This window comes from Polyergus mexicanus, unplaced genomic scaffold (genome assembly GCF_030449975.1).
Source record: "Polyergus mexicanus isolate NDT 795.1 unplaced genomic scaffold, iyPolMexi1.0 SCAF_5, whole genome shotgun sequence".
NCBI lineage: Eukaryota > Metazoa > Arthropoda > Insecta > Hymenoptera > Formicidae > Polyergus > Polyergus mexicanus.
Window position 1 is genome coordinate 4,896,809 of NW_027223325.1, and position 27,807 is coordinate 4,924,615.

The 27,807-nt window shown below is 31.4% G+C and overlaps 3 protein-coding genes across 3 annotated transcripts; all 3 read right to left on the reverse strand.

Annotated features, from left to right (window-relative positions):
- Nucleotides 1–12,037: 12,037 nt before the first annotated feature.
- On the reverse strand, nucleotides 12,038–13,364 carry LOC138933272 (uncharacterized). The gene is made up of 3 exons (XM_070295869.1): nucleotides 13,271–13,364; nucleotides 12,237–13,146; nucleotides 12,038–12,110 (listed from the first exon to the last, which is right to left on the reverse strand). Exons 1-3 carry the CDS (start codon nucleotides 13,362–13,364, stop codon nucleotides 12,038–12,040), a joined length of 1,077 nt encoding a protein of 358 aa, XP_070151970.1.
- A 305-nt stretch (nucleotides 13,365–13,669) lies between these two features.
- On the reverse strand, nucleotides 13,670–14,254 carry LOC138933273 (uncharacterized). The gene has a single exon (XM_070295870.1). It carries the CDS (start codon nucleotides 14,252–14,254, stop codon nucleotides 13,670–13,672), a length of 585 nt encoding a protein of 194 aa, XP_070151971.1.
- Nucleotides 14,255–22,271: 8,017 nt separating this feature from the next.
- LOC138933721 (uncharacterized) lies at nucleotides 22,272–24,368 on the reverse strand. The gene is made up of 3 exons (XM_070296686.1): nucleotides 24,109–24,368; nucleotides 23,605–23,802; nucleotides 22,272–23,246 (listed from the first exon to the last, which is right to left on the reverse strand). Exons 1-3 carry the CDS (start codon nucleotides 24,226–24,228, stop codon nucleotides 22,272–22,274), a joined length of 1,293 nt encoding a protein of 430 aa, XP_070152787.1. The 5' UTR covers nucleotides 24,229–24,368.
- Between the last annotated feature and the right edge of the window lie 3,439 nt (nucleotides 24,369–27,807).

Sequence of the window (27,807 nt, forward strand, 5' to 3'; positions counted from 1 at the left end):
GCATGTCTACAGCTTGTATCATTAATGGAAATAGGATATCTAATATGTTATAATTCCCTCTGATATTAGGATAGCCTGCATCAAATATTGCATTTATTAGCTTAAATACAAATGAAAACTCTGCTGTAGGAACACATAAATGTTCTAATTCTTGATCGTCATGAGTCTCATATGCTCGGAAAAATGTTAAAATTTGTCTTGCATGTGTCAGTTCGTGATTTTCGTTAATAAATGAGATGCGACATTGTTTGCAACCAGATTTTGTAACACATTTTTTTGCCACAAATCCTGCAAAATATTCAATAGCAGATGCTTCTAAAGTTTCATCATTTGCATATGATGCATCAATAACAGTTTTTTCTACGTTAATCAACATATTTTCATTATCATTACTTTCATAATCGTTAATCATATTTATTGGCGCTGTTAACTCAACATGAGATGTTTTATCAATGTCAGATGTATTTTTATGTATTAAATTTGGAAGTAAGATTTCATCTTCATCATCTAAGCAATTTGCAGATTGAGCAGGCTTAGATAAATTTAATACAATGTTTTTTTGTAATAATAATCGAAAAACTTTTGCAGTTGGATTTTGATTATATGTTCCACCATACATACGTATCATGGAAAACAGATTTTCCAACGGATCTTGGTTTACTCTAGAAGTCATAAAAAATTTAACTTCTTCACATTTCAAATCATCCCATAATAGTAAAATAGCTTTTACAGAAATTTGTAATCCCTCAAAACATGGCGGTATTTTATTATTATTATTTGTGATAGTGCGCCATTTGGAACAACTTTCCAATAATTTTATTAAATTATTTTCTACATCTAACCGATTTTCTGATAACACACAAGCATTTGGATTTGGATGATTACAATTTCGACTATTTAAAGAATCGAAACTGTTATTAAGAATTGTAAAAAATTCAGCAGTATGCATTACAGTTTCACTCTTAATTCCGCCTGTTGTTCCTGCAGTTAACAAAGCTGCTGATACTCTGCGACTGAATATCTGCAGAGCTAAACGGCATTTCATTCTATCAAAATTATTAGGATTTATATGTCTTTCTGACAATTTGCAAGCCGCTCTTGTCGCTTTGCCATTTTCTAATTGCCATAATGACCGTACATCATTCCACGATGCTATTTTATTATCATCGTATAATATATCATACTTTAAGAGCTGATTTCTTATCGATTTATAAATATGTGGCATATCAAAAATCGTATATATTTTTTTATGTCCATGCATAAAATAAGGATGATTTTTAGAAATTTTATGTTTTATAGCACTTTGGTTATTGGTGCCTTGATCACAAACAATTGCACGCAATTTTAATCCCGTATCTAATATTGCATCTATAACTATATTTAATGCAGACGATAAATGATCCTTATTTAGAGCACCACCGGTCAAAAAATACGCTACAGGTTGCTTCCAATTATGCAATAAACCTCGGACCATAAAAACTAATGCACTTGTTGCTACTGTTGCGTTATGTCCAAGTGGTCCTAAATCCTCAAAACCTTCAATTTTTTGTCGTCTTTCATAAAAATCGAAGCCCTTTTTTATTCTCATTTCGTCAAAAAGCAAAACGCAATTGCGTTCGTTAGTATCCATACAATTTACTTTTATTTTCAAACAATGAAACAAGGTGCTACAAATTCCGGGCTATAAATCTATTACATTAAATCATGTTTTAATTGTGCTTTCGGAAGGTAATATAAAACCAAATTCTTCGCGCATTTTTCTATATAAACTTGGCGAAGTGTAGTGCATTTTTTTAGCTAAATGCTTTTCTTCCTCACTGTAAGCAGACTGATCTTTATGAAACAGTTGCATTGTTAAAAATGTTAATAATAAACCTTGGAGCCGTCGCGACAAGGCATTTAAAAGGCTTTTATCTGATAGATCGCCTGTTGTTATTTTTTTTTGTAAACGAGCAATTTGAGTATTTTTCGTTCTAACCATGCGCATTAATACATTATTACGTTTTTTTAATGTTTCTATAACATTATCTTTACGCGCTAATTCAGCTTTTAAAATGAATATTTGCTCTTTATATATCGCATCACTAGAAGTAACAGAATCCTCATCGTCGGATTCAAGCGGATATATTAATGGTTCCGTATCTTTTTTTAATCTTCCGCCTGGATATATTGCGTTTGGTTCGAAATGCTTGCTACATATTCTTAATTTACGCAAATATGCATCGGATTCCTCCGCTAAATGATCGCAACCACTATTCACTAACCATGTTATTAACCGATCTCTATTATTAATAGGCAGACGATAAAATCGAACATTTAATATATTGTCTCTACTTTTAATACCGCATTTTTTATAAATGCAAATACTACTATGAGTATTATATCCTTTCTTTATTTGATTCGACATTATTTTATTCGAGATATATATGTGTATATATGTATATATATATATATATATATTTATATAATATAAGCTTACCCGCGTTTCTCTTGTCTTCTTTCTTAAATCTTCTCTTTAAATACTTTTTAAATATACTTATATTTTAAATAATTTTCACTACAGATATATTTTGTACAAAATACACTCTATACAATCCTACACAACTCTACACACTCTACACATCCATCACTCACTACTGTACCGCGAAAAAGAACCGTAACAATCGACAATGTTTTGTTCACGGAATACAGATAGTCTCATCGTGTCAGATGTCACGTGAGCTCTCCTGCGTAATCCACGCCCATTACCCCTCTCTTGCCGCTCATGTCATAGCAAGGAGCGATCAGATACGTGCGTAAATATGGCGTATAGCATGTATATATTAAGTGCTTTGCGGTCGTAAAGTTAGAGAATTATTTTTTAACTTTATGTACATTTTCAATAGCTACAATATTTAAAAAAGCGTATTATATACGTGATTTAATTAAATTATAATTTATATATTTTCTTATATCGCATGTTAAACAAATTTAACAATAACCTATAACTAAATAAAAAAATATTACATATCGATGCATATAAACATTATTGAAACATTATGACATTATTATAAATATTATTATAAACATTATTTATTCCATTTTTATATAATAAATCAAAGTGAAAAAATACTATATAATATATACTTTTTCAATATTTTGTTTTATTACATAATACTTTCAAAAGTATAAAAGTCTAAAAAATTAATTATAGTCTTATTTTGATGAGACATATATATATATATAATAATATATATGTGTGTGTGTGTGTGTATATGTATATGCATATGTATATGTATAATGTATAATGTATATGATGTTTTTTCAAACAATATATAGTATTTATTAAAGTTATTATTACAAAATAATGCAATTTTACCGAATGTAATTACCTTTTTGTTCTTTTGTAAAATATATTAAAAAGACGAATGCAAAACATATAGAAATAACAGATTAGCATAATTGACGTACCTTTAACATCGTCTTGACAATATTCCACTTCACATATATATGTATATATATCATAAATTATAAATTATATTTGAAAACATGTAGGTATTTACATAAAATGTGAATATAAAAACAATATGCACATATAAATGTGTTTATACATGATATGTTTATAAACCTAAGAGAACAAAAATAAATTTTATAACATTAATTTTAGACATATATATTTAAAGTTAAAAAAATTTGTAAGTAAAAAAGAGAAAGAAAAACAGAATAAAATTACAAATTACATAAATATAATCAAGTAAAAAAGAAACTTTTATTTTAATCGCATTTTTATTGTATTTTGTTTGTTCATGGATCCCTTGCTAAAAAAAACCTATTGAAATATATAAAAATTCCAAAGCGAAAAATTTTATTTAATATATATAATTATTTTAAAAAAATTAGAGAGCAATAAGTAATTATTAATTAATATTGCAAGTGTTGTGCCTCCGGAGAGGCACGGTAGTTGGGATCGTTTGCCGGAAGGAACTTGGGAATTCGGGCTCCGCCTGAGAACTTTATTTAAATAATTCGGACACTTTCCACATTAAATAAATAGATTAATATCAGATTTATTTGTGGTTTGGTTTATTTACAATGTTCCCGCACTTTCGCTCGCGTCGCGTATCACGATAACGGTTATCTTAACGTGCGCGTGTCTAGAATCGAGTTTCGGTCTCGAGACTCGCCTCTCGCTTCTTCGTGTATATTTCTGCCGACTGCGTGGCTATTTAATATTATAATAATTATTGATATTCGTTTTGACACTCGCGGTTGTTAGAGATATTACTCGCGTAAAGGAATAAAGATTGCCCGCGTAATATTAATTAATGATCAAGACTGCCCGCGTAATATTTATGGTAAAGACTGCCCGCCGTTCGTTAGCGGTGGGCCTTTTTATTAACTCCCCTTGGCTTCCCGGGAGGGGGTCGTTTAGCGACAAGGCTGTGTGTCATGTCGCTTGATTTTGGCAATCTCCGGATGCAAGCTAAGAAGTTCTAAGTAGGACTTCTTTGCTTGCACTTTCGCAATTTCTTTATTCCTTTTTATTTCGCTTTTAAGTAGGACTTCTACGTTGCATTTTCGCAATGTCCTTCTTCCGTTTGCCCTGATTTCCGCGTTTTCGCAATGAAATGATTGCACGGTCGCTCGGGCTTAGCGCGTGGCTCGCGTTGTCAGCGCTTTGTTCGGTCAACGCTCGTAACGTGATCTGTATTCGCGTTACACATTGGGCAATCATATAAAATAATATGTATTTAGAATAATATATTTAATAATTCGTGTATAGCCTGTTCGGGCTATAACACAAGAAATAATTTAAAACAAACTAATAAACTAATTAATAGAAAATATATATTGAAATTGTGTTATTTTGTATTCTTAAAAATTATTTTTTTTAAGTGTTAAAAATATAATAAATATAATAAAAATGTACTTTAAATGTCAAATTTATTTTTTATATATAAAATATAAAACAATATATATTTGAATAAACTAAAAAATATAATTAAAAATAATGTTTCTTTCTTCGCGCTCTCTTCCACTTCCTCTTCCTCTTCCTCTTTCTCCTCTTCTTCCTCCTCTTCTTCCTCTTCCTTCTCCTCTACCTCTATTTATATTGTATCGTCCGCGACGACCCTGGCAAATGTCATTTTGCATCTTTCTGCGCATTGACCATTTATATCTGTAACACATAGCAAGTAAATATAGTAATTTTAAAGCTAAATATTTAATTAATTATAATATTTTTGTAAAATATTAATACAAATATTTAGTTTAATACTTTTAATTTTTAATATTATAAATATTAATTATTTTACGTTGATATGAATAATAAATAATTGTTATATACATATATATAGGGTGCTAAATTTTAAACGTAACAGACCGAATATTTCGGTAAGTAAATGAAATATGGAGATCCGTTTATATATATATAAATCCGGTTTTTATTATGTATATAATTATAATTTCTATTATTGTAATAATAATTTCTATAATTAATATTTTTCAAAATTAAAAACCAAGCTACAAAGATTTTATTTATTTAACAATAAATAGAAACATGCATTTGTATACATGTGTAATAGTATTCTTACTGTATTGATAATATGCAATGACTTTAATCAATCATATATTTACATCATAATTCGAAAATTAATAAATATACCTCGCATCACGTTCGGCGCGCCTTACGCCAGCCCGATGTTGCATGCTACCGGTAGGGGCTTCGTGATTTTTACATTTTTGCTGCTCATCTGTGCTGATAGATCTGAAAAATTTAATAATACAAATATGTTTATGTGTATGTGTGAGAGCATACGTGTGTACGTATGTTTGTGTGTTCGTGTGTATTCATGTATGTATGATACATATCTATATATACCCATACATACAGAAAAAGATTTATGACACAATTATTTTAATTTTTTTATATACAATTTTATAATTAATATTAAAATATTTGTTAGACCATATATTAATAATATAATTTAATATTATAATATAATTTAATAATATAATTTAACTTTCATTAAGTTGTATTATTAAATTTATGGAATAAAAAATATATATATACATAAATATATATATATATATTTGAATATAAACTTTTTAAATAGAAAAGTTTGATTTTATAATATATTTATAATATTGTATTTTGAATAAAATTTTTAAAAAGATTAAATTATCTTATTAGGTAACTATACATATATATATTTTTTCAATATTTCGTGTTTTATATTTTGAATAGATTCTCTCTCTCTCTCTCTCTCTAATAAAGAGAAAAATGATATTTTAAACATAATTAATATTATAACTAATTAATACTATATCACTGCACAATACCTTTGTTCGATGTCGTCTATCTCGTTATCAGCATTATATCCAGTTTCACTTTCTTTTAATATCTGTTCTTCTAATTCTTTTTTCTTTTTTTTTAATATTTCTTCTTGTTCTATTATTTTCTCTAATTTCCGTTTTGCTTCCTTTTTATCCATTCTGTATTCAAAAGATATCATTACATTTGTGCTAGTATTTAACTTTCCATGCATATATATATATATACATATATTCTTATATGTACAGAGATTCTTCACACATATGAATAGAAACAGTATTATAATTAATACTTACATTTAATTAATTATAAATTTTCTTCCACGTCAATCTTATTCCACTTGGATGAAGAACTAATTTGGATCGACTGACAGGATTGTGCCAAATAAAAAAATACACATCCAGTACCCAGTCTAGTCCGCACTTGTCTATATGATGCGTTTTGTTTTACGAGCTATCTTTCCTGGTTGTCCTAGCGCGGCTCGTAAAAAACAAAAGCGAGAGCGAGAATAAGAACAGAGCGAGAGCGAGAGCGAGAGCGAGAGCGAGAGCGAGAGCGAGAGCGAGAGCGAGAGCGAGAGCGAGAGCGAGAGCGAGAGCGAGAGCGAGAGCGAAATAGAGCAGAGAGCGAGTGAGATGATCCATCATTAAAGAGTTCTGAAGCTCTTACAATAGGCTTTTCCTATCCATGATAATTTACAAATGTAAACATTTTATAAAATAAAAATTAAAAACTCTATTTTTTACTTTTTCTTTTAAAAATAATTTTAATGAATTAATGAGATTGTTGCGGTTAAAATGATACCACCCACACACATACATAACACGATTCGAACGTAATTCGAATCATTTTTAATTAATTAAATACGTGCAAAAAAATTTATTATATGATTAATTTAAAATTATACGAATGTGTTTGTTGCCATTTCAAATAAAAACATTTTAAATAAAAACCTTATTAATCTAGTAAAATTACATTCAAAAATAAAAAAGTAAAAAGTACGAAAATACGAAATTACAAAAGGATAAGTAAAACAGAAATAATAAGCTTTAAGATTTTTTGATGCTTGCTTACAAGATATGAGGGAAAAGGAAGAGAGAGAGAAAGAGAGAGAAATTTTCAGGAGAAATTTTTGTTATATTAATGATAATAAAGATGTTTTTGTTATTCAGTAGTATTTATTATATATTCTATTAATATAATAAATATATTAATAAAAAATTATATTTATTATATCAGTAAAAAAAGTATTATATCATGCATGTTTAATACAAAAAGTATACATATTACATATATATATATATATATATATATATATATATATATATATATATACCCAGTCAGCCAGGTCTGTTCTAACAGATATTGCCAAGTGCTTGCTACAAATTATTGTCAGCAAAAAGGCTACAAATTTGGTACAAGAGTTGTTATTACTGATTAAGCTGGCAGATTGCCGGCAAGAATCAAGCAAAGCTTGCTAACATAACTACACAGCAAATTGGCGGCAGAAACCGAGCAAAGCTTGCTGACATGACTGACATCAGATTGTCGGCAAAAACTGAGCAGGATCTAGAGTGCGCAATCTGATGGCAAATTGGCAGCAAAAACCGAACAAAATCTGCAGCTTATTACAAAGTATTATAAAATAGTTCAGTCGCTTATCGCTATGCGGCGCGTTATTCATTATCTATACCCGTATTCAAATTCTTGTCATGAGTGTATATAAAGCCTACAAAATGCTAATAATATTATAATATATATATTTCTATCAGTTCAATTTTTGACATAATTCCTATACAGGAAATTCAGATATTGAATTGATTTTTGGCAAATCGGACAGATAATTGTTCGATTTTCACTTATTCAAACAATTTCTGTCCAAAAAGATCTTTAATTTTATAAATTAAGTTATTTGAATTTACCTATATGTTTTAACATATTAATATATGATTTTATATAATGTCTAATTATCTAATGGTCATTTTATGACCAAAACTTATCATCATTTTGTTACTTAGGGTTAAGGCTTTAAATCTATTTAAATATATACGTTTATATGAATGGCCAAAAGCTGCAGAATTTGTACGGTTTTTGCTGACAATCTGCTATCAGATTGTCTTGCGCAGATCTTGCTCGATTTTTGCCATCAATTTGACGTCAAATCATGTCAAGCTTTGCTCGGTTTTTGCCGTCAATTTGCTGTCAGGTTATGTCAACAAGCTTTGTCACCAAAACACAAGCTTAATGCGGACACAGATGGCACTGGATTTGTTACCAAGTTTTGAGCGAATTTGATGCCAATTTGGCAACAATTTGTTATCAAATTGCTTATTGGGTATATATATATATATATATATATAATATATAACATATGGGACCTTTAACATTATAATTGATTAATTACAATTTTGTGTGTGTGTGTGTGTGTGTGTGTGTGTGTGTGTGTGTGTGTGTGTGTGTGTGTAATTAAATTTAATATCTATTCCAAAAGTGGTAGAGTGACATTTATAATGACGTAGTTCAATGTCATAATCACATTTTTTTGATACATTTTTTGACATCGTCACTCCTGCTACTCGGGTACTTGTGTAAATTAAAGAAAATTATTAAGAAATATTAGAGAGAGAAAAAGAAAATAAATCAAAAAAGATATTTATTAATAATAAAAGATATAATAATATAGTTTAATCACTGTCAATAACATTTCAGAGACATTTAAATAGCCATGTGCGATAGTTTTATATATATTAATTAATTTCTATATTATTTTATTTATATTATAGCCCATTATAATTTATATTTAACATAATTGATAATTTACATACATGTAAAATAATGTATCATATTATATATCATATATTATATATTATATATATAGTAATTATATACATATAATTAATATATGATATATAATAATATTTAAATATATATAATTCATAGATTATTTTCTTCATTAAAAATGAATCTTTTTATTTTACAGTACAAATTTTACAGTGCATATATTATTATTTTATTTTCCACATCTTTTTTACTGTATGTTCAACTTTCCATTGTCGATAATAATAACATATAGAATATGTTCTTATTTGTTATCCTGTGTGCAGTTAAAACGGTCGATAATGTCATCATTCTTCAATTACCTCCGGGCCCACTGGGCCCACTTGATGGTCACAAAAATTTACCCAGGGCTGACGGTCTTTAATAGTATCTAGTCGGTGACCTAGGCCATTGGCTATCTGTCTATTCATCTGTGCCGGAAGAAGATGATGACTCGCAAGAGTTCTGCCAAGAAGGATCTACGAACGAGGATGGATCCGCAGATGCCGACGATAACGAAAAGGAGAAACCAGATCCTGAAACGACGGAAAAAAAATTCACAGTGCGCGGATAACAAAGTAACCGTGTACGAGACAAGCTTAAACCGCGAACGGGAAACTGAGTATACGACGAATATATACGCGAATAAAATCGAGCTCAGTTGTAAGTCAGTACTCTGGCAATCGATATTAATGAATAAATTCGCGAGTGAAAATTTAAGTTTGGTCAAAACGCAAAACAATGAAATGCCGGACAATAATAAAGAGGCGGACATAAAAAAAATTAAAGACACGAGTGATACGAAAAACGTAACAGAAAAAAGTTAGAAACAATAGAACTATACATCGCGAGTGTATCGGACTTAATAATTATACTCGCGAGTAATACTCGTTATTAGATACTTAGTATAAAAAAATACGCAGTGCAGAAAAAACGATATTAGTCAAAGAGCTAATAACTAACACAAAATTCGCGATTAACTTTTACGATCAAACAGTAATTAAAGTACTGATAGTCAGCGAATATTTTGTAATAAACTATTCACGTAGTTGGCGTGAGATTCTGTTTACAGGTATAACCAGACAAAGACGGAATATGATAAAAGTTCCGCCGGACAAGACACAATATCAAAAAAATCAGACTAGACAAGCATCGATAAAAGAACCACTTGATAAAGATACCACTCGATGGAGGGGGTAAGGCCGTTTTCCTATCACAAATAACCTCTACAGCCACGATAGCGACGATGTAAAGGCGCTTCGTCATCACAAGTTACGACAAAGCCCCTTGGCGCTGCATATGCAACCGGTAACGAGCAACCAACCAGCGACGATGAGAAGGACTGCACTGACATCGACAAGCGAAAAAGTGCGATTATATTTAGACTTAAGGATTTTATAAGTAGTCTATTGTATCTATGGGACAGTACCAGTCTGCATTGATGATGTTAATTTTGAATATTTAAGTTTTAGAATAAGTTTTACATTGGTTTTAATAGCTTTACGAATTACACTTCGGAACTACACTATTACACTTTTCAGTTTTATGGTAGTTTCAGGTATTGCACCCCGGAACTACACTTTATTACACTTTTATGTTTACATTTTAATGCAGTTTACTACAATTATACTGGGTGGCCCATTTTAATACATCCAGTCGAATATCTCAAAAACCAAGCCCGGAAGAGAAAAATGTTTCAAACAAAAGTTGTGTGGCTTCAAGGGGGCCATAAGATGGTGACAATGATTTGACCTTGGAAAATTATTTGAAGGTCATGTGAAGGTCAACGTTAAAATCTTAAATGGAAACCCCCATTATTTATTTAGTATTCTTGTAGCTGACATCGAGAGCTTTCCAAAAAACTATAATAAAGTAATTTTTCATTAAGTACTTTTTGAGTTATTTTATATTTTAATTTGACATATTTTGATATAAAAAATAAAATATTTCGTAAAATATTTAGTTTTTATTAATCTTACCGTAATACTTTTATGTACAGAATAATGAGACAAATCAATTAGTATAAAAAAAAATTGTTTTTAAGAAAATTATTTACAATATATTTTTTTAAACAATTATTAGTTTTTTTTGGCACTATTTAATTTGTCTTATTATTCTGTACATAGAAGTATTACGGTAAAATTATTGATTGAACTGAATATTTTACGAAATATTTTATTTTTTATATCAAAATATGTCAGATTAAAATATAAAATAACTCAAAAAGTACTTTAAAAAAATATTTTATTATAGTGTTTTGGAAAGCTCTCGATGTCAGTTACAAGAATACTAAATAAAAAATGGAGATTTCTATTTAAGATTTTAAAGTTGACCTTTACATGACCTTCAAATGATTTTCCAAGGTCAAATCATTGTCATCATCTTATGGCCCTCTTGAAGCCACACAACTTTTGTTTGAAACATTTTTCTCTTCCCGGCTTGGTTTTTGAGATATTCGACTGGATGGATTATGGACCACCCAGTATATTCACATTATATTTACATATTTTGTTTGTTATACATTATCTCATTTATATTGCATGTTTAGTATGAATAAGTTTCTATTATATGGATATAATAAACGCACAAGTATACGAAAGACGAAACTGCGCATGTGTCGAGCCGCCGAGCGGCGAACGATGGAGGGGTGACCAAGAGTGGGCGGTTCCCGTAGAGTGGGAGAAGGTATATAAGGCGGTGCACCAGTCGTGGACTCGAGTTTGTTGCATGACGACTAATTAAGCGCTGAATATACGCAATAGTTTCGAAACAAAGCGACCTAGTTCCGCGTTCACTGCGATAGAGTAAAATTGTACCACGTTCATGGCGACAGTGTAACAGTTTTTAAATATCTTTTTAAATATATATACATTCTTTTGTTAATTTTGTTAATTGGAGAATGTTAATTTATTTGTGGACCATCCCTCCATGGTACTCCATATCCTCAAGATCCGGCAGAATCCTCAGGGATTCCTGGAATCTGAAAAAAGAGAAATACCTCTCATAAAATCTGCGAAGTGATGATATGAGTAATTTTTCCGCGTGATACCTTGAACTTCCGATTCCAATCGAAGGACCCTTTTTGAACGGTAGCCGCACGACATACCGTTCGTCGGATTCGCGAGAATGCGTTAAGCTAAAATGCTCTTCACACTGCTGTTCTTGCAGTGTGAGATGAGTTTGTCGTGGGAGTTCTTTGACCTCCCAGAAGCGACGAAGTTCCTCTTCGAGAGAAGGAGAACCGACAATATGATGAGTCGAAACGCGACTGAAAGCGCAGTTTCCGGAGAGAATTGTCGGCGACGAGGGATTATTCGTCGTTGATGACGTTATAGGTCCCGAAATTATCCATCCGAGGACGGAATTCTGAGCGATGGGTTGTCCGACGCCTCCTTTGCGAACACCATCGAGAATTATATCGTTGTAGAGGTCCGCTCCGATAATGATATTGATAGGATCGGGACTCGTCGGATCCGCGTCTGCTCGCGGCAAATCAGAAAGATAAGAGAGTGACGAAATGTCCACGTTCTGTTTCGGAGTATAAGACGTTAACGATTTCATAATGAGCGCGGTGGTCGAAAGCGACGGAACGAGAGAATTGCGAGGAGAAATGAATATGTGAGTCGTGTGTTGAAATGTTCCTGCGTGAATCCCGCCGACGGCGGAAACGGAGATCGGCATGCGAATGCGTTTCACGCGCAAGAGTTGCGCTAAACTTTCCGAAATAAATGTCATTTCCGAGCCCTGATCGAGGAGAGCTCGAACGACAGCGGTGCGACCCGACGGACTGCGAACTATTACCCAGGCCGTCGCTAAGAGGACGGGTGAGTGCTTTCGCGTTACGGTTGAGGCGTTTAGCGAATTGACCTCCGGAGTTGAATTTGACGCTTGAGGCGACGAGCAATTAGACGGTGCATTTTTCAACGCACTTGAGCTAGAATCCGAGTCAACGTGTAGCATCGAATGATGCTTCTTGTGACAAACCCGACATGAAAATTTACTCCGACATTCCTGTGCTGAATGCGTCGCGCTTAAGCAATTGAAGCAACGTTTATGCTGCTTAACGAGCTCTCGCCTTTGACTCGCATTCTTACTCACGAACGCAGGGCAGACATTAAGAAAATGTCGAGCTTTGCACACCGGACACAGAGGGTGCTAGCGGATGCGGTGGCGGAATGAACGCGCAAAGCTGCAACGGGTTTGGTAGTCTTCTTGGAACTTGCGGTTGTCGCATAGTCTTCGAGCGCGCGAGCCCGAGATTATAAAAAACGAAGAAAATCTTCGTACGCCGGCGGAGCGTCGGTATCGCTTGCTTTCACTGTCAATGCTTTTCGCGTTACCGGATCTAATTTTTGCACGATAAGGTGAACGAGAATATCGTTCCAGAGTTCCTCCGGCTTTCGATTCAGATTTTTTAACGACGCTACCGCGATATTAACTTTGTCACATAAAGTTTGCAGCTCGGAAGCCGACTCGCGCGTTATCGCTGATAAGTTAAGCAAAGTCGAAAGATGTGTATTTATCGACCGTCGTTTGCTTTCATACCGCGAAGTCAAAGCCTTCAAAATTAGTGGCGGTTACAGAAATATTCGATATACATTCTAACGCACGACCTTGTAGACAAGATGATAAGAAATGCATGCGCGCAAAGTCAGTTAGATCGATATTGTTGCGAATTAGCGTAGTGAATCGATCGCGAAATTGTTCCCAATCTTCATAATTACCGTCGAACGGAGGTAATTTAATGGGCGGAAGATGCGATACAGAAAACGCGGACGCGTCCGCGTGCAGCCTCGTCGAGGAAAAGGATTGATTTGGACTCACGACCGGCTCCAATTCCTCCAGGATTTCTGCCATGTAGTCCAGAGCGGTGTTGTGGGCGGCGAAGGTCGAGTCAAAGTGATTCTCCTTGAAATAGATAAAGGATGACCGGGATGCTTCCGGGATCCTCTGCGACACGTCGGTATGTCCGTTGAAGAATTGAATCCAGATTTCCTTAAGCGTTGAAATCCTCGAGCGCACCTTAGCCGGAGTTAGATTGTCCCTGCCGACCTTCTTGAAGTTTTCTTGGAAGCGTTTGATCGAACGCTGCAATTGCTGCTGAGGTACGAAGTGCTCCGACATCGTAGATATATCGAACTATCATTCACTCGCGAACTTATCCTCCACACATGCTTCTATCCGGCTCGAAGGACCAATATGTTCGGGAGTCGACCTCGACGAGATCGCCCGAAACTGAATGAGACGCTCAGAGATGGGCGAGAAGCGGTGTGTAACGCAAATTCGTAGATCCGCTGGAGGACAAGGAGAATTCAGAAAAGATTCGAATGTAGATTATTTTGATTTCGCTTTATTTAGAAGAATAGGAGCGAGCGACGGCACGTATTCCGCGGTTCCGATGGATATCTTGATTGTCCTAATTAATTACTGCCCTTTTGCGCAGTTCGGAAATCTTGATTAAGAGCTTCTTACTAGAAACTCTCGCGATAACGGATATCTTGACTGCGAACGCCGGATGGAAGTTAGCGCGAGGCAGAGGACATTCGCGATGCGGATAACGAGCGTCGACTCTCGGATTCCAAACAATTAACTTTCACAATGTCTTAGCACGAAAAGAGAAAATAATACAACGTGAGGTTTTCCCGAATTGACCGCCGTGCGAATATGTGCGCGATCGGATGCGAGACAATTCGGAACGATTCTGAGACGAGTAAGCCACTGTAACTCCGATACGAGCGCGAATAGAGAAAGAAAGTTGATCGAGCTCGATGAACGTCGACCGGCTCGAAACGTCATTACAGGCAGATTAAATCGACAGACCGCGGAAACTCGCGCTCTGCCGATGGGAATAATAGGGTTTTTTCGACGTCGAACCTTCGAGATCCAGCTATTTGTCACAGTTTTCCATTTCGAATATCACGCGATCACGCGCTGTTCGGCTGATCAACGGTGTTTACCCTCGCTCGTGTTTTGATTTCGGCTCTTACCGTTCAGATTTGTTGGTTGAATTTACAGTTTAAATTTATCGATTAAATTCAACGTTTTAATCTTGAACACTAATATTTAAAAAATGCTGTATTTAATAAATTACAACGATTAAGATAATAAAACATACGTAAATAAAAAATAATTTATAATAGAAAAAACTTATCGCTGCTAAATTTAAAAAGTAAAGTGTACATTAATTTGATTAGTATATGTATATTCAGTTTAGTAGCACCAGGTTTATTTAATTAAAAATTTCTTTCATATTTCCACTCAAATATGTTACACTATCTAGTGATATACCTACACACACATATATATAGGGTGTCCCATTTTAAAAGTTTCACCCTCATAACTTTTCAGGATCAACGTTTGAAGGAAAATTACTCCAATAAAAGTTGTAGGGAACAAAGGGGGCTATCTAATAGTGACCTTGTATTTGACATTAAAGGTCATTTTCAAGGTCATTTAAAGGTCAACCTCCGTCTTTTAAATGGAATCCCCTATTTTTTATTACATATTCTTGTAGCTTATCTCGAGAGCTTTCCAAAACACTATAATAAAGTATTTTTTCATTAAGTACTTTTTGAGTTATTTTATATTTTAATCTGACATATTTTGATATAAAAAATTAAATATCTCATAAAATATTTATTTTTCGATAATCTTTCCGTAATACTTCTGTGTACAAAATAATGAGACAAATTAATTAGTATAAAAAATAATTGTTTTTAAGAAAAATATTTACAATGTATCTTTTTAAACAATTATTTGTTTTTTTTAGCACTAATTGATTTGTCTCATTATTCTGTACATAAAAGTATTACGGTAAGATTATTGAAAACTGAATATTTTATGAAATATTTAATTTTTTATATCAAAAGATGTCAGATTAAAATATAAAATAACTCAAAAAGTACTTAATGAAAAAATACTTTATTATAATGTTTTGGAAAGCTCTTGAGATAAGCTACAAGAATATGTAATGAAAAATAGGGGGTTCCATTTGAAAAACGGAAATTAACCTTCAAATAACCTTGAAATGACCTTTAATGTCAAATCCAAGGTCACTATTAGAAACCCCCTTTGTTCCCTACTATTTTTATCTGAGTCATTTTCCTTCAAACGTTGATCCTGAAAAGTTATGAGGGTCGAACTTTTAAAATGGGACACCCTATATATATATATACAGGGTAGGCTAGAGAGCCTCTAGGAGAGAGAGGCGCCAACCCAATCAGCCTTTTCGTGATTGGCTGGCATAATATATTTGGTCATTGCGACGCCAGTGCAGAGCAGATGAGATACGAATTCTCAGACCGAAGATATCAAATGTTTGGTGTTATATTACGCATTATATTTATTTTGTAATATGCGTAATATAATTCCAAACATTTGATATCTTCGGTCCGAGAATTCGTATCCCATCTGCTCTGCATTAGCGTCGCAATGACCAAATCGGCACATATTATGCCAGCCAATCACGAAATGGTTGGTTGGCGCCTCTCTCTCCTAGAGGCTCTCTAGGGTAGGCCATTTTCATGTAGCCATTAAAATATATAAGTTTAAGACAAACCTGTTTTACACAAAAGTTGTATGGTTTTGAGGGGGCCATAAGATGATACCATTGGTTTGACCTTGAAGAGTTATTTGAAGGTCACATGAAGGTCACATTTAATTTTTTAAATGGAATACTATATTTTTTCCTGCATATTATTGTAGCTTATCTCAAGAGCTTTTCAAAACACTGTAATAAAGTATTTTTTCCTTAAGTATTTTTTGTGTTATTTTATATTTTAATCTGATATATTTTGATATAAAAAAATTAAATATCTCGTAAAATATTTAGTTTTCGATAATCTTACCGTAATACTTTTATATATAGAATAATAAGATAAACTAATTAGTATAAAAAAAGACAAATAATTGTTTTAAAAAAATACATTGTAAATAATTACATACTCACATGCAAGATATTTTATTTTTTATATCAAAATATATCAGATTAAATTATAAAATAACACAAAAAATACTTAATGAAAAAATACTTTATTATAGTGTTTTAAAAAGCTCTGGAGATAAGCTATAGGAATATGCAATAAAAAATATAGTATTCCATTTAAAAAATTTAATGTGACCTTCAAATAACTCTTTAAGGTCAAACCAATGGTATCATCTTATGGCCCGCTCAAAACCATATAACTTTTGTCTAAAACGTTTTTGTCTTAAACTTATAGATTTTAAGATATTTCAGTGGATATATTAAAATGACCTACCCTGTATATATACATATATAATATAGTCAATATATAGTATAACTCTACGTCATAGAAAATGTAATTTTTAAGATATTACTATATTTATATTTTGGATGTATTCTACACAAAATAACCCGCAATGGTTTGTGCCCCGTTTTTGTTGCAGCACATCGGCATACTGCAACAAAAATGAATTAAATTGTTATATTACCATCAATAATATCATCAAACACCTTGTACATTTTGTAGCAAAAAGTAAAGAAAAGCACCAAGTCGCTCCCTTATACAAAAAATAAAAATATTAAATTACTGTTGTTCAAACTTGTTTCTAAAAAATACAAGTTTAAACACTAATAATTTAATACTTTTACTTTATTTGGGTGAGGAAGCAAGTTTGCGCTTTTCTTTCCTTTCTTTTACAAAATATACAAGATGTCTGATAAAAATATTGATTAAAAATGTTGATTAACCAGCAGATTGGCGGCAGGATTGTAGCAGACTCTCTCGTTTTGTAATCGATGTGTCTCGTTATTTAATTAAATCGAGTAGTGGTTTTTCAAAACAGTTTCAATATTTTTTTCTTGATCCAATATGGAGCACAGCCAATGTTCCAATGAAAGAACTTCTGGGAATTAATCAAAAACACGTTCTCTCACTGAACTACTGACTATATTTTAACTCAAGGAAGAAGTGTTGTAACTATTCTTAAATTTAGAGCATATTTTATGATATGCACAGAATCCCAATAATGCCTTTATTTCTGGCTACGATATTGACTCGTATGCAGATATTCTATTAAAGAAAAGATGTTACTAACAGTAAAATAGCTGAATTTTAAATAAAATCGGTCTGTTAATCTGTCAGTAGGTTCTGCGCGTTTATTGCCGCCAATCTGTTGTCAAATTGTGTTAATTGTAAAATGAATAATACTGAGATATTACATACTTATATTTTCTCGCACGTTGGTTCGTGGTATTTTATTACTTGGCTTATTTTTTGAGTCTCCCGAATTGTTTCTATTGTATAGGAGTTTAAAATAGCTGCTTCTCTGCAATGTTTGAAAATATTTTGTGGAATTATTTTAAAAATAAATTACAAAAAATGAAAAAGATATTAGAGAAAATTAAAATACATGCATGTTTTATAATATACATACACACATTCATATACGATTATAAGACATACATGTATTTTAACTTCTTTTCTGATATTTTTTTCAATGAAAAAAAACCGTTATTATGCATATTAAGGTCACACCCCCGCTGGATAGTGATGTTGAGATATATTGTCAAGGTTAAAACCTTGATCAACATTCTGAAGGTTTCAGCCGGCGGTCGTTGTTTATTCAAACGTTATTAACAAATAAAGTTTAAAAAGTATACCACGTAATTTTTGAACATGTATAAAAGAATAGTGAGTTTGATCTTGACATAACCACCGACGAGATACTATTAAAAATCGTCAGCCCTGAGTAAACTTTTGTAACCATCAAGTGTGTTTAGACCCGGTGGGCCCGGAGGTAATTGAAGAATGTTGACATTACCGGCCGTTTGATTGGATCGAAGATAATTATAATTCATTCATACAAATTATTTAATTCATATGATTATTTTATTTCATCCAGTTATTATTTTATTATCAAAAACACCGACGAGAGATATCATTATCTTACGGAAAAATACACTAACCCAGTCAGCCAGATCTGTTCTAACAGATATTGCCAAGTGCTTGCTACAAATTATTGTCAGCAAAAAGGCTACAAATTTGGTACAAGAGTTGTTATTACCGATTAAGCTGGCAGATTGCCGGCAAGAATCAAGCAAAGCTTGCTAACATAACTACACAGCAAATTGGCGGCAGAAACCGAGCTAAGCTTGCTGACATGACTGACATCAGATTGTCGGCAAAAACTGAGCAGGATCTAGAGTGCGCAATCTGATGGCAAATTGGCAGCAAAAACCGAACAAAATCTGCAGCTTATTACAAAGTATTATAAAATAGTTCAGTCGCTTATCGCTATGCGGCGCGTTATTCATTATCTATACCCGTATTCAAATTCTTGTCATGAGTGTATATAAAGCCTACAAAATGCTAATAATATTATAATATATATATTTCTATCAGTTCAATTTTTGACATAATTCTTATATAGGAAATTCAGATATTGAATTGATTTTTGGCAAATCGGACAGATAATTGTTCGGTTTTCACTTATTCAAAACAATTTCTGTCCAAAAAGATCTTTAATTTTATAAATTAAGTTATTTGAATTTACTTATATATTTTAACATATTAATATATGATTTTATATAATGTCTAATTATCTAATGGTCATTTTATGACCAAAACTTATCATCATTTTGTTACTTAGGGTTAAGGCTTTAAATCTATTTAAATATATACTTTTATATGAATGGCCAAAAGCTGCAGAATTTGTTCGGTTTTTGCTGACAATCTGCTATCAGATTGTCTTGCGCAGATCTTGCTCGATTTTTGCCATCAATTTGGCGTCAAATCATGTCAAGCTTTGCTCGGTTTTTGCCGTCAATTTGCTGTCAGGTTATGTCAACAAGCTTTGTCACCAAAACACAAGCTTAATGCGGACACAGATGGCACTGGATTTGTTACCAAGTTTTGAGCGAATTTGATGCCAATTTGGCAACAATTTGTTATCAAATTGCTTACTGGGTAAACTTTGATGGTTAACAATCAAATTTGAGTGTTAACACTCAAATTTGTGAATAAGTTGAGTGTTTGTCATCAAAGTTGAAGGTTAACATTTAATTTTAAGTGTAGATTGAGTGTTAACCATCAAAGTATGATATAAGTTGTGGTTTAACTTTCAATGATGAGAATAGGTTGAAGGTTGACCCTCATCGTAGGGTGTTGTTTGGTGTTAACCTTCAATGTTTAGTGTCGATTTGATCAGTGTTATGATAATTCCCTCATCGTTGGGTGTCGTTTAGGTATTTTCCAGCAAGGTAGACAGATGACACATAGTGTATACAATATCACATGAGTGGCTGTCAAATGAAGAAATTTAAAATTCCATTTGATAGCCAATCGTGTGATACTGTGTATTAACACTGTTTCATCTGCCTTGTTGGAAAACACCCATTGTGTTAATTTTCTTTAAGTATCGATTGACGGCCGTCATTGATGTCGAATATCGATTAGTAGCTGATGTATATATAATTGCACATAATTGACTAATACAATAATTGTAATAATATATAATACAAAATAAAACTAAAACCTAACAAGTAATAACTTTAAATTCATTTAATAATTTTTAATAAATATTTATATTAATTTTTAACATACCCATAATTAAAATTGAGATTTGAATGTTATTATTAATTTGTAAATACTAATTGTAAATATAATTATATTAATTATAATTAATTATATTATATTTTGGAAGGATTATAATATTATTATTATATGAATTGAGGGTAATTTTTGAACAAATAATAAATACAGAATTAGTTGCTTCTACTGACGAATTCATGTTATTTATTATGTATATTTTATACATATTTTGTAAATTTTACACTTTTTTTAAATAATAGCTTTGTGCAATATTTTTAAATAATATAAACATTACAATATAAGCATACATATATATGTAATATAAACATAAAAAATATAACATACATGGTGATTGAATCAATCAGTTTCTTTATTATTTACCAAGGGCATTATATAATTTGTTGTATCATTATCGCCAGGTAAGAGAATACATTTATTAGTAATCTGTTCTGGTTTACAGGTTAAAATATTATTTGTTATTTCCACAGCATAACAATAACTAGCTGATGAGATATTATAATGCGAGCATAATATTATATCTTCTAATATTTCAATCGAATTACCAACAACTACAAATGCAGTAGCACCAGTTTCTAAAATAACTGAAATAATTGATTTAATCGTCATTAATTCACCTAATTATATTTGTATTATACTATTATTCCGTTTATACATTCTGTTGTAAGAATTGCTATGATAAGTGATACCGTTGTATATGAATCGCTGATACGATTTCCCATTATTGTTCTCAATCCTTTCGTTAATCAAAGCTTGTATGGAAATTTTTTCAACTAAATTTAAGAGTATGTTTTTTCCAGTACCAATAATTTTCATAATATCATTATTAGCATTTCGCGCTTGACCGTATTTACTTTTATTATGACCTAACATATGATTAAATAATTTTTTCCCTTCTTGATTGCAATTTCTTTTATTAAATGTGTCGTTATATTTTATGTTTTGCAATCTTAAATAAGATTTACAAATCTGTTTCAAAACAAATTGTGAACTGTGTAACATTTTCCTCAATACATAATTATAACTCTCATAAGGAAATGCTGACCAAGCCCATAAAGCACCAAAATATTTAATTGATTTTGGTATATGTAGTAATAGATGAACATTATATTTCATACATTCTGCACCATATAGTAAGGGAATTCGTTCAACAAATATTTGAAGTGCTCTTTCAGCTTGTACATAATCTTCGTTTGTTATTTTTTCGCATAAAAACTTATATATTGCAAAAACTAGAAGCGACCAATGTTTATAGTAAGGTTTTGAAAGTACATTTTTTAAACATGGCATAGAATAATAAAGAAGGAAATTTTTTAATTCGGAAGCTTTCCAAACTTTAATATCATTGATTGATCTTGGTGTCCGTGTTATTTCACTTGGTGGTCGGATTGAAGTTAATTTTTTGTCAAAAATATCCTTTTTTGTACCAATATACGAAGGATTATGACAATTTGTAAACCAAACGATGATAAAGGATTTTACCACACCTAGAAGTATGGAATGCATATATTCCGGAGGAAATGATTGTATAATATCAAAACCAGGTACAAACATTAAATGAGACATGCCTTTTACACCACGAACAACCTTTTTTTTCTAACCGCTTTTTGAGAATCTTTTAAATGTTGATTCTTTGTTCTTGCTTTATCTTTTTCCAAATATACACGAGCGTAACCATTTCCTACTTTCACTCTATCACCTGGACATAGGCAAAATGAACAGCCAAATTTACCATTAAATTGATGTACATTCTGAAGTGCACATCGTGCAACTGAATCAACAGGTGCAACAATTGTATGTACTCTAACATGAACAGGTGCATCTAAACCAGGGGGCAAACAATGAAAACCATTTTCATGTACATCTTTTAAGTCATCTACGAACGATTTCAAAAATAAATCCATCACGGGTTTTTTTGCTGAACACCAGATACTTGAAAGTAAGATGTTTTCTTTACGTAGACAATACGGTAATTCATTGATTGCCACTTGGATTGGACACATGGATACTTTTGAAGATTTGAAAGTATCCACTCCGTCAGCATTCCACTGAAGAGTTATATCATAATCTCTAATAACTCCATTTCTACGCAGTCTTCGATATGATTCCCCACTAGTTATATCTGAAAGTATACTAGATTGTTCTGCACAACTTCTTTGCAATTTATAAAAAAGCGGTCCTGATAATAAATTACGTAATTGATCTTTTAACAGTAAATGTACAAAATAATGCCCACCACGTACTAAATCAATTCTCATATACCATGTATTACAAGACGTACAATTAATATGAGTCATTTGTTCAAAATTTAATTCCACAAAACATTCCGGACAATAGAAAATTGTTTTCATGTTTGCGGTTTTCGGAAATTTTTTTAAGAATAAGTGCCGAGAAAAATTTAGTGTAATTGGAAGATGACAATTTATTAAATTTAGAAGATCATCAAATGCTAGATATGTTAAGCCATGACGGATTATAAAGCTCATGATAAGGAGATCACTTTCATCTTGGGTTAATGGACAGTTTTCATAAATCGGTTGCCTCATCTGCAAAGAAATTGTTTTCTAAAATTATCTACAAAATTCCATTCTGATTAGCAAAATGTAATTAGAGATGTTATATGAAATTTTAATAAAATATATGGATTTAAAGAACAATCAAATCCAATTTTTGAAAAAAGACAATTTTAGGCTTATTTGCCCCATTAAATATTTCATACATAAAAACACATGTAGTTTAAATTAAAAGTATATCATAATATAATATCATATAATTTCATACATTAATTGCTTTAAAGGAAATGTTAAAATTAACACAAAGTACAAAAATTCGGTTTTTCTAACACAAAAAAATTAGCAGTAGTATAGTAAACATAATTTATACTGAGAGTAATCCAATTCTTACTTCTTCATTATTGCCATCTTCACCATGTGCATCATCAAAAATATTTTCTTCATCATTGGCATTATTAACTTGGTTGTTATAGATTTCATCATCGCTACTGTTATTTTCATCTGTTGAGGAATGCTCATTAATTTCTTCAAACTGTTGAAGCGCTTCATCGTGCATGCCAATTATATTCTCTACTGCATTATTTTCTTCCTGCAATAAATATATAGTCAAATTATTAGATACTTACATAATTTGTTGAAAATATACACTGTTTAGACAAAAACAAAGCCGAATAAAAACATTTCATAAAAAGTAACTAAATGCGGATAAACAAACTTTTTGATTGACTTTTGAAATAATTTGTTAGCAAATATTGTGCTATATTTTACAAAAAGATTTCTTATATGTTATATAAATTAAAACATTTCTTATATGTTATATATATAAAATAAATATCCATGTTGAGGTTGTTTTATATATATAATTTTATAATCCTATTATTTTTTATAAGTATACCTGATTATTGAAAATTAATTCAGCTTGTATTTCGTTCCTTCGTCGAGATTGAATAGTTGTTGCTGGAACTTCTTCTCTTGCATCTTGAAGATATTTTCTATATGGTCCTCTACTATTCATAACAATTCGTAAATATGAAAAACGCGGAATAACTTATAACTTGCAATACAACTTGCAATAACTGTTCATTGCGTAGCTAATACACCTTTGTTTGTCACTTTTAGCGTTTGTACATTTTATAATAACGATCCGGTTTTCAGTTTTCACTATTCACCAACAAACACGTGATCGGGACACAAATTAAAGTAACACAAACGGCCATGATATTGACGTAAAATTTCGTCGTCGCACTTTATTGTTAACCATTCCCTGAATTCCACAGCGATACTATAATTTTTATTGACGAACTCGACAAGCAAACAATCATCATTATTCATTATGTACAAATAACAATGAAATCTCAAACATAAAGAAAACCGACAAAAACTTGCAAAATAATTTCATGCCGACTATCGAGAGATACCGAGTATTGCCGAGCAGTGTTGTTACATGAGCCCCCTTTTTTGCGCACATGCGTCGAATCCGATATCAGTAAAATGCTTCGATCGAGTGAAAAAGGGTTCCTTATAGCCTTTGTTTTATCGTTTGTAAAAATTTTATTTTTTTTCTTATAGTTTTTGATTTTTCATCTGTAAAAACTTTAATTTTAAATATATAACTTTTTATTACTCGAAGCATTTTACTGATACTGGATTTGTCGTACATGCACAAAAAAGGGGCCCATCTAACAACATTGCTCGGCAGTACTCGGTACTTCGGTAGTCGGCATCGTGCAATTGTTTTGGAAGTTCTTCTCGGTTCTTTATATAGTTGAGATTTCATCGTTATTTGTATATAATGAATAACAATGATTGTTTGCTCGTCGAATTCGTCAATGAAAATAATAGTATCGCTGTGGGATTTAGAGAATGGTTAACAATAAAGTACAACGATGAAATATTACAAGAACTAGTAAATAAAGGAAACTCTGTTCAAATATTATGGCCCTCTTGTGAAATTAAGAGTGCGATGAAAATGAAAAAAATCATTAAAACGTTAACAGAAAAAGATTGGAATACACGGTAATCAAAATTCTTGCATTTGGAGGTATGTAATATATACCCAGTAAGCAATTTGATAACAAATTGTTGCCAAATTGGCATCAAATTCGCTCAAAACTTGGTAACAAATCCAGTGCCATCTATGTCCGCATTAAGCTTGTGTTTTGGTGACAAAGCTTGTTGACATAACCTGACAGCAAATTGACGGCAAAAACCGAGCAAAGCTTGACATGATTTGACGTCAAATTGATGGCAAAAATCGAGCAACATCTGCGCAAGACAATCTGATAGCAGATTGTCAGCAAAAACCGTACAAATTCTGCAGCTTTTGGCCATTCATATAAACGTATATATTTAAATAGATTTAAAGCCTTAACCCTAAGTAACAAAATGATGATAAGTTTTGGTCATAAAATGACCATTAGATAATTAGACATTATATAAAATCATATATTAATATGTTAAAACATATAGGTAAATTCAAATAACTTAATTTATAAAATTAAAGATCTTTTTGGACAGAAATTGTTTGAATAAGTGAAAATCGAACAATTATCTGTCCGATTTGCCAAAAATCAATTCAATATCTGAATTTCCTGTATAAGAATTATGTCAAAAATTGAACTGATAGAAATATATATATTATAATATTATTAGCATTTTGTAGGCTTTATATACACTCATGACAAGAATTTGAATACGGGTATAGATAATGAATAACGCGCCGCATAGCGATAAGCGACTGAACTATTTTATAATACTTTGTAATAAGCTGCAGATTTTGTTCGGTTTTTGCTGCCAATTTGCCATCAAATTGCGCACTCTAGATCCTGCTCAGTTTTTGCCGACAATCTGATGTCAGTCATGTCAGCAAGCTTTGCTCGGTTTCTGCTGCCAATTTGCTGTGTAGTTATGTTAGCAAGCTTTGCTTGATTTTTGCCGGCAATCTGCCAGCTTAATCGGTAATAACAACTCTTGTACCAAATTTGTAGCCTTTTTGCTGACAATAATTTGTAGCAAGCACTTGGCAATATCTGTTAGAACAGACCTGGCTGACTGGGTATATATGCAATACATACATTTATATAATGCATATGCATACATTTATAAAATCAAATATAAATTTTTACCAAATAGAAATTAACCTATAAAATCTCTGTAAAATAAAAGTTACTTATATAGCAACTAAAATCTTATAATTAATAAGGGCTCCGATGTTCACATTAATGAATCGAGTATATCACACTGCATGCGAGTAAGCAAGCTGGCGCGGGCGAGTGAGTGAGCGAGTGAGCGCGTTCAAGAATATTTGATGAGCCCTACTTATTATTAGAAAATTTACAATATAACCAAATTTGCTCATGTAACTGCAATAATAACATCGATACTCGGTGAACATTGTTTTTTCTAGAATGGACAGATATGCATCGACAGTTATTAGAAATACAGAAATTTAATATTAAAAATCCATGTAAGGGTGATAGAAAGAAATTGATGAAAAAATCATTTACTGATGACCATGAGTCTGATGATGATGAATATAACCAATGTACTAAAAAACGAAAAACTGAATTGAAAGTAAATATAATGATTAAATGTCAATGTTATTATAAATCATTCGTATACTTATATTAGTATATTCATATTTTTATATATTCTCGATCTTTACAGATTAACAAACGATCTAAAATGAAAGCTGGAGCGTTGATACAACAAAATATGTTGCCTAATCTAAAAAAACAAACATCTTATATAAAAAATGTAAGTAAATGTCTTTTACTATCTTTTATCTGCATGCTGCAAACTTGCGATATTTGTGCAATTTATGGTCACATACGACCATCGCTTGATCACATAGATTCACGAATCAATGCATTAAAATAACAAAGCATTCAATGTGCTTATTATATTCATTCTATTTTTTTGTTTTTCAATGTCATTCATTTTTAGTGGTGTACTTCTTCGGATGAAGACGAAACATTAATTTCATCTGACGATGAAAATTACAAGCCATCGAACAAAAAGGAAGAAACAAAAACGTTCAATATGAATGGTACTCAGCAACAGCAAGAAAGTCTAATAGCGAACTCAGTATTAAAAAGTATAAAAACTATAAATATTCCCGGGAAAAAAAGTCCATGTATAATTATATATAATTATATATAAATATATATGAAATATGCTCATATATAATTATATATAAAATATATATATATAATTGTATAAAATTATATATAAATATATATAATCTCATATACGGTTATATATGACAATATATTACATCATACAGGATTATATATAACTATATATACATCATATGATAATTATATATAATCATATATATTTGTATATATTTATATATGAGCATATTTCATATATAATTATATATGGGCCATTTTTTCCCGAGTTATCTAATATTTAATGAATACAGTAGTGAACGATGAAACGAAATGAACATTATACATTCAAAATATAATTGTTATTATAAATTAATACAAATTTTATTACAGAAATAACAAAAATAGAAACTGTAGCAGACCGGGTGATACAAAAATTACAAAGTATTGAAAATTTAACCCAAAATGTAAGGATTGTCCGT

Excerpts from the sequence above, each read along its gene's own strand:
- LOC138933272 (XM_070295869.1), bottom strand. The coding sequence starts at position 13,364 with ATGCGACAACCGCAAGTTCCAAGAAGACTACCAAACCCGTTGCAGCTT. Across the intron at positions 13,147-13,270 it reads GCTAGCACCCTCTGTGTCCG|CACAGGAATGTCGGAGTAAA; the intron begins GTGTGCAAAGCT and ends CGACGCATTCAG. Across the intron at positions 12,111-12,236 it reads TCTCGCGAATCCGACGAACG|ATTCCAGGAATCCCTGAGGA; the intron begins GTATGTCGTGCG and ends CTCTTTTTTCAG.
- LOC138933273 (XM_070295870.1), bottom strand. The coding sequence starts at position 14,254 with ATGTCGGAGCACTTCGTACCTCAGCAGCAATTGCAGCGTTCGATCAAA.
- LOC138933721 (XM_070296686.1), bottom strand. The coding sequence starts at position 24,228 with ATGAATAGTAGAGGACCATATAGAAAATATCTTCAAGATGCAAGAGAA. Across the intron at positions 23,803-24,108 it reads AATTAATTTTCAATAATCAG|GAAGAAAATAATGCAGTAGA; the intron begins GTATACTTATAA and ends TATTTATTGCAG. Across the intron at positions 23,247-23,604 it reads AAGATGGCAATAATGAAGAA|ATGAGGCAACCGATTTATGA; the intron begins GTAAGAATTGGA and ends ATTTCTTTGCAG.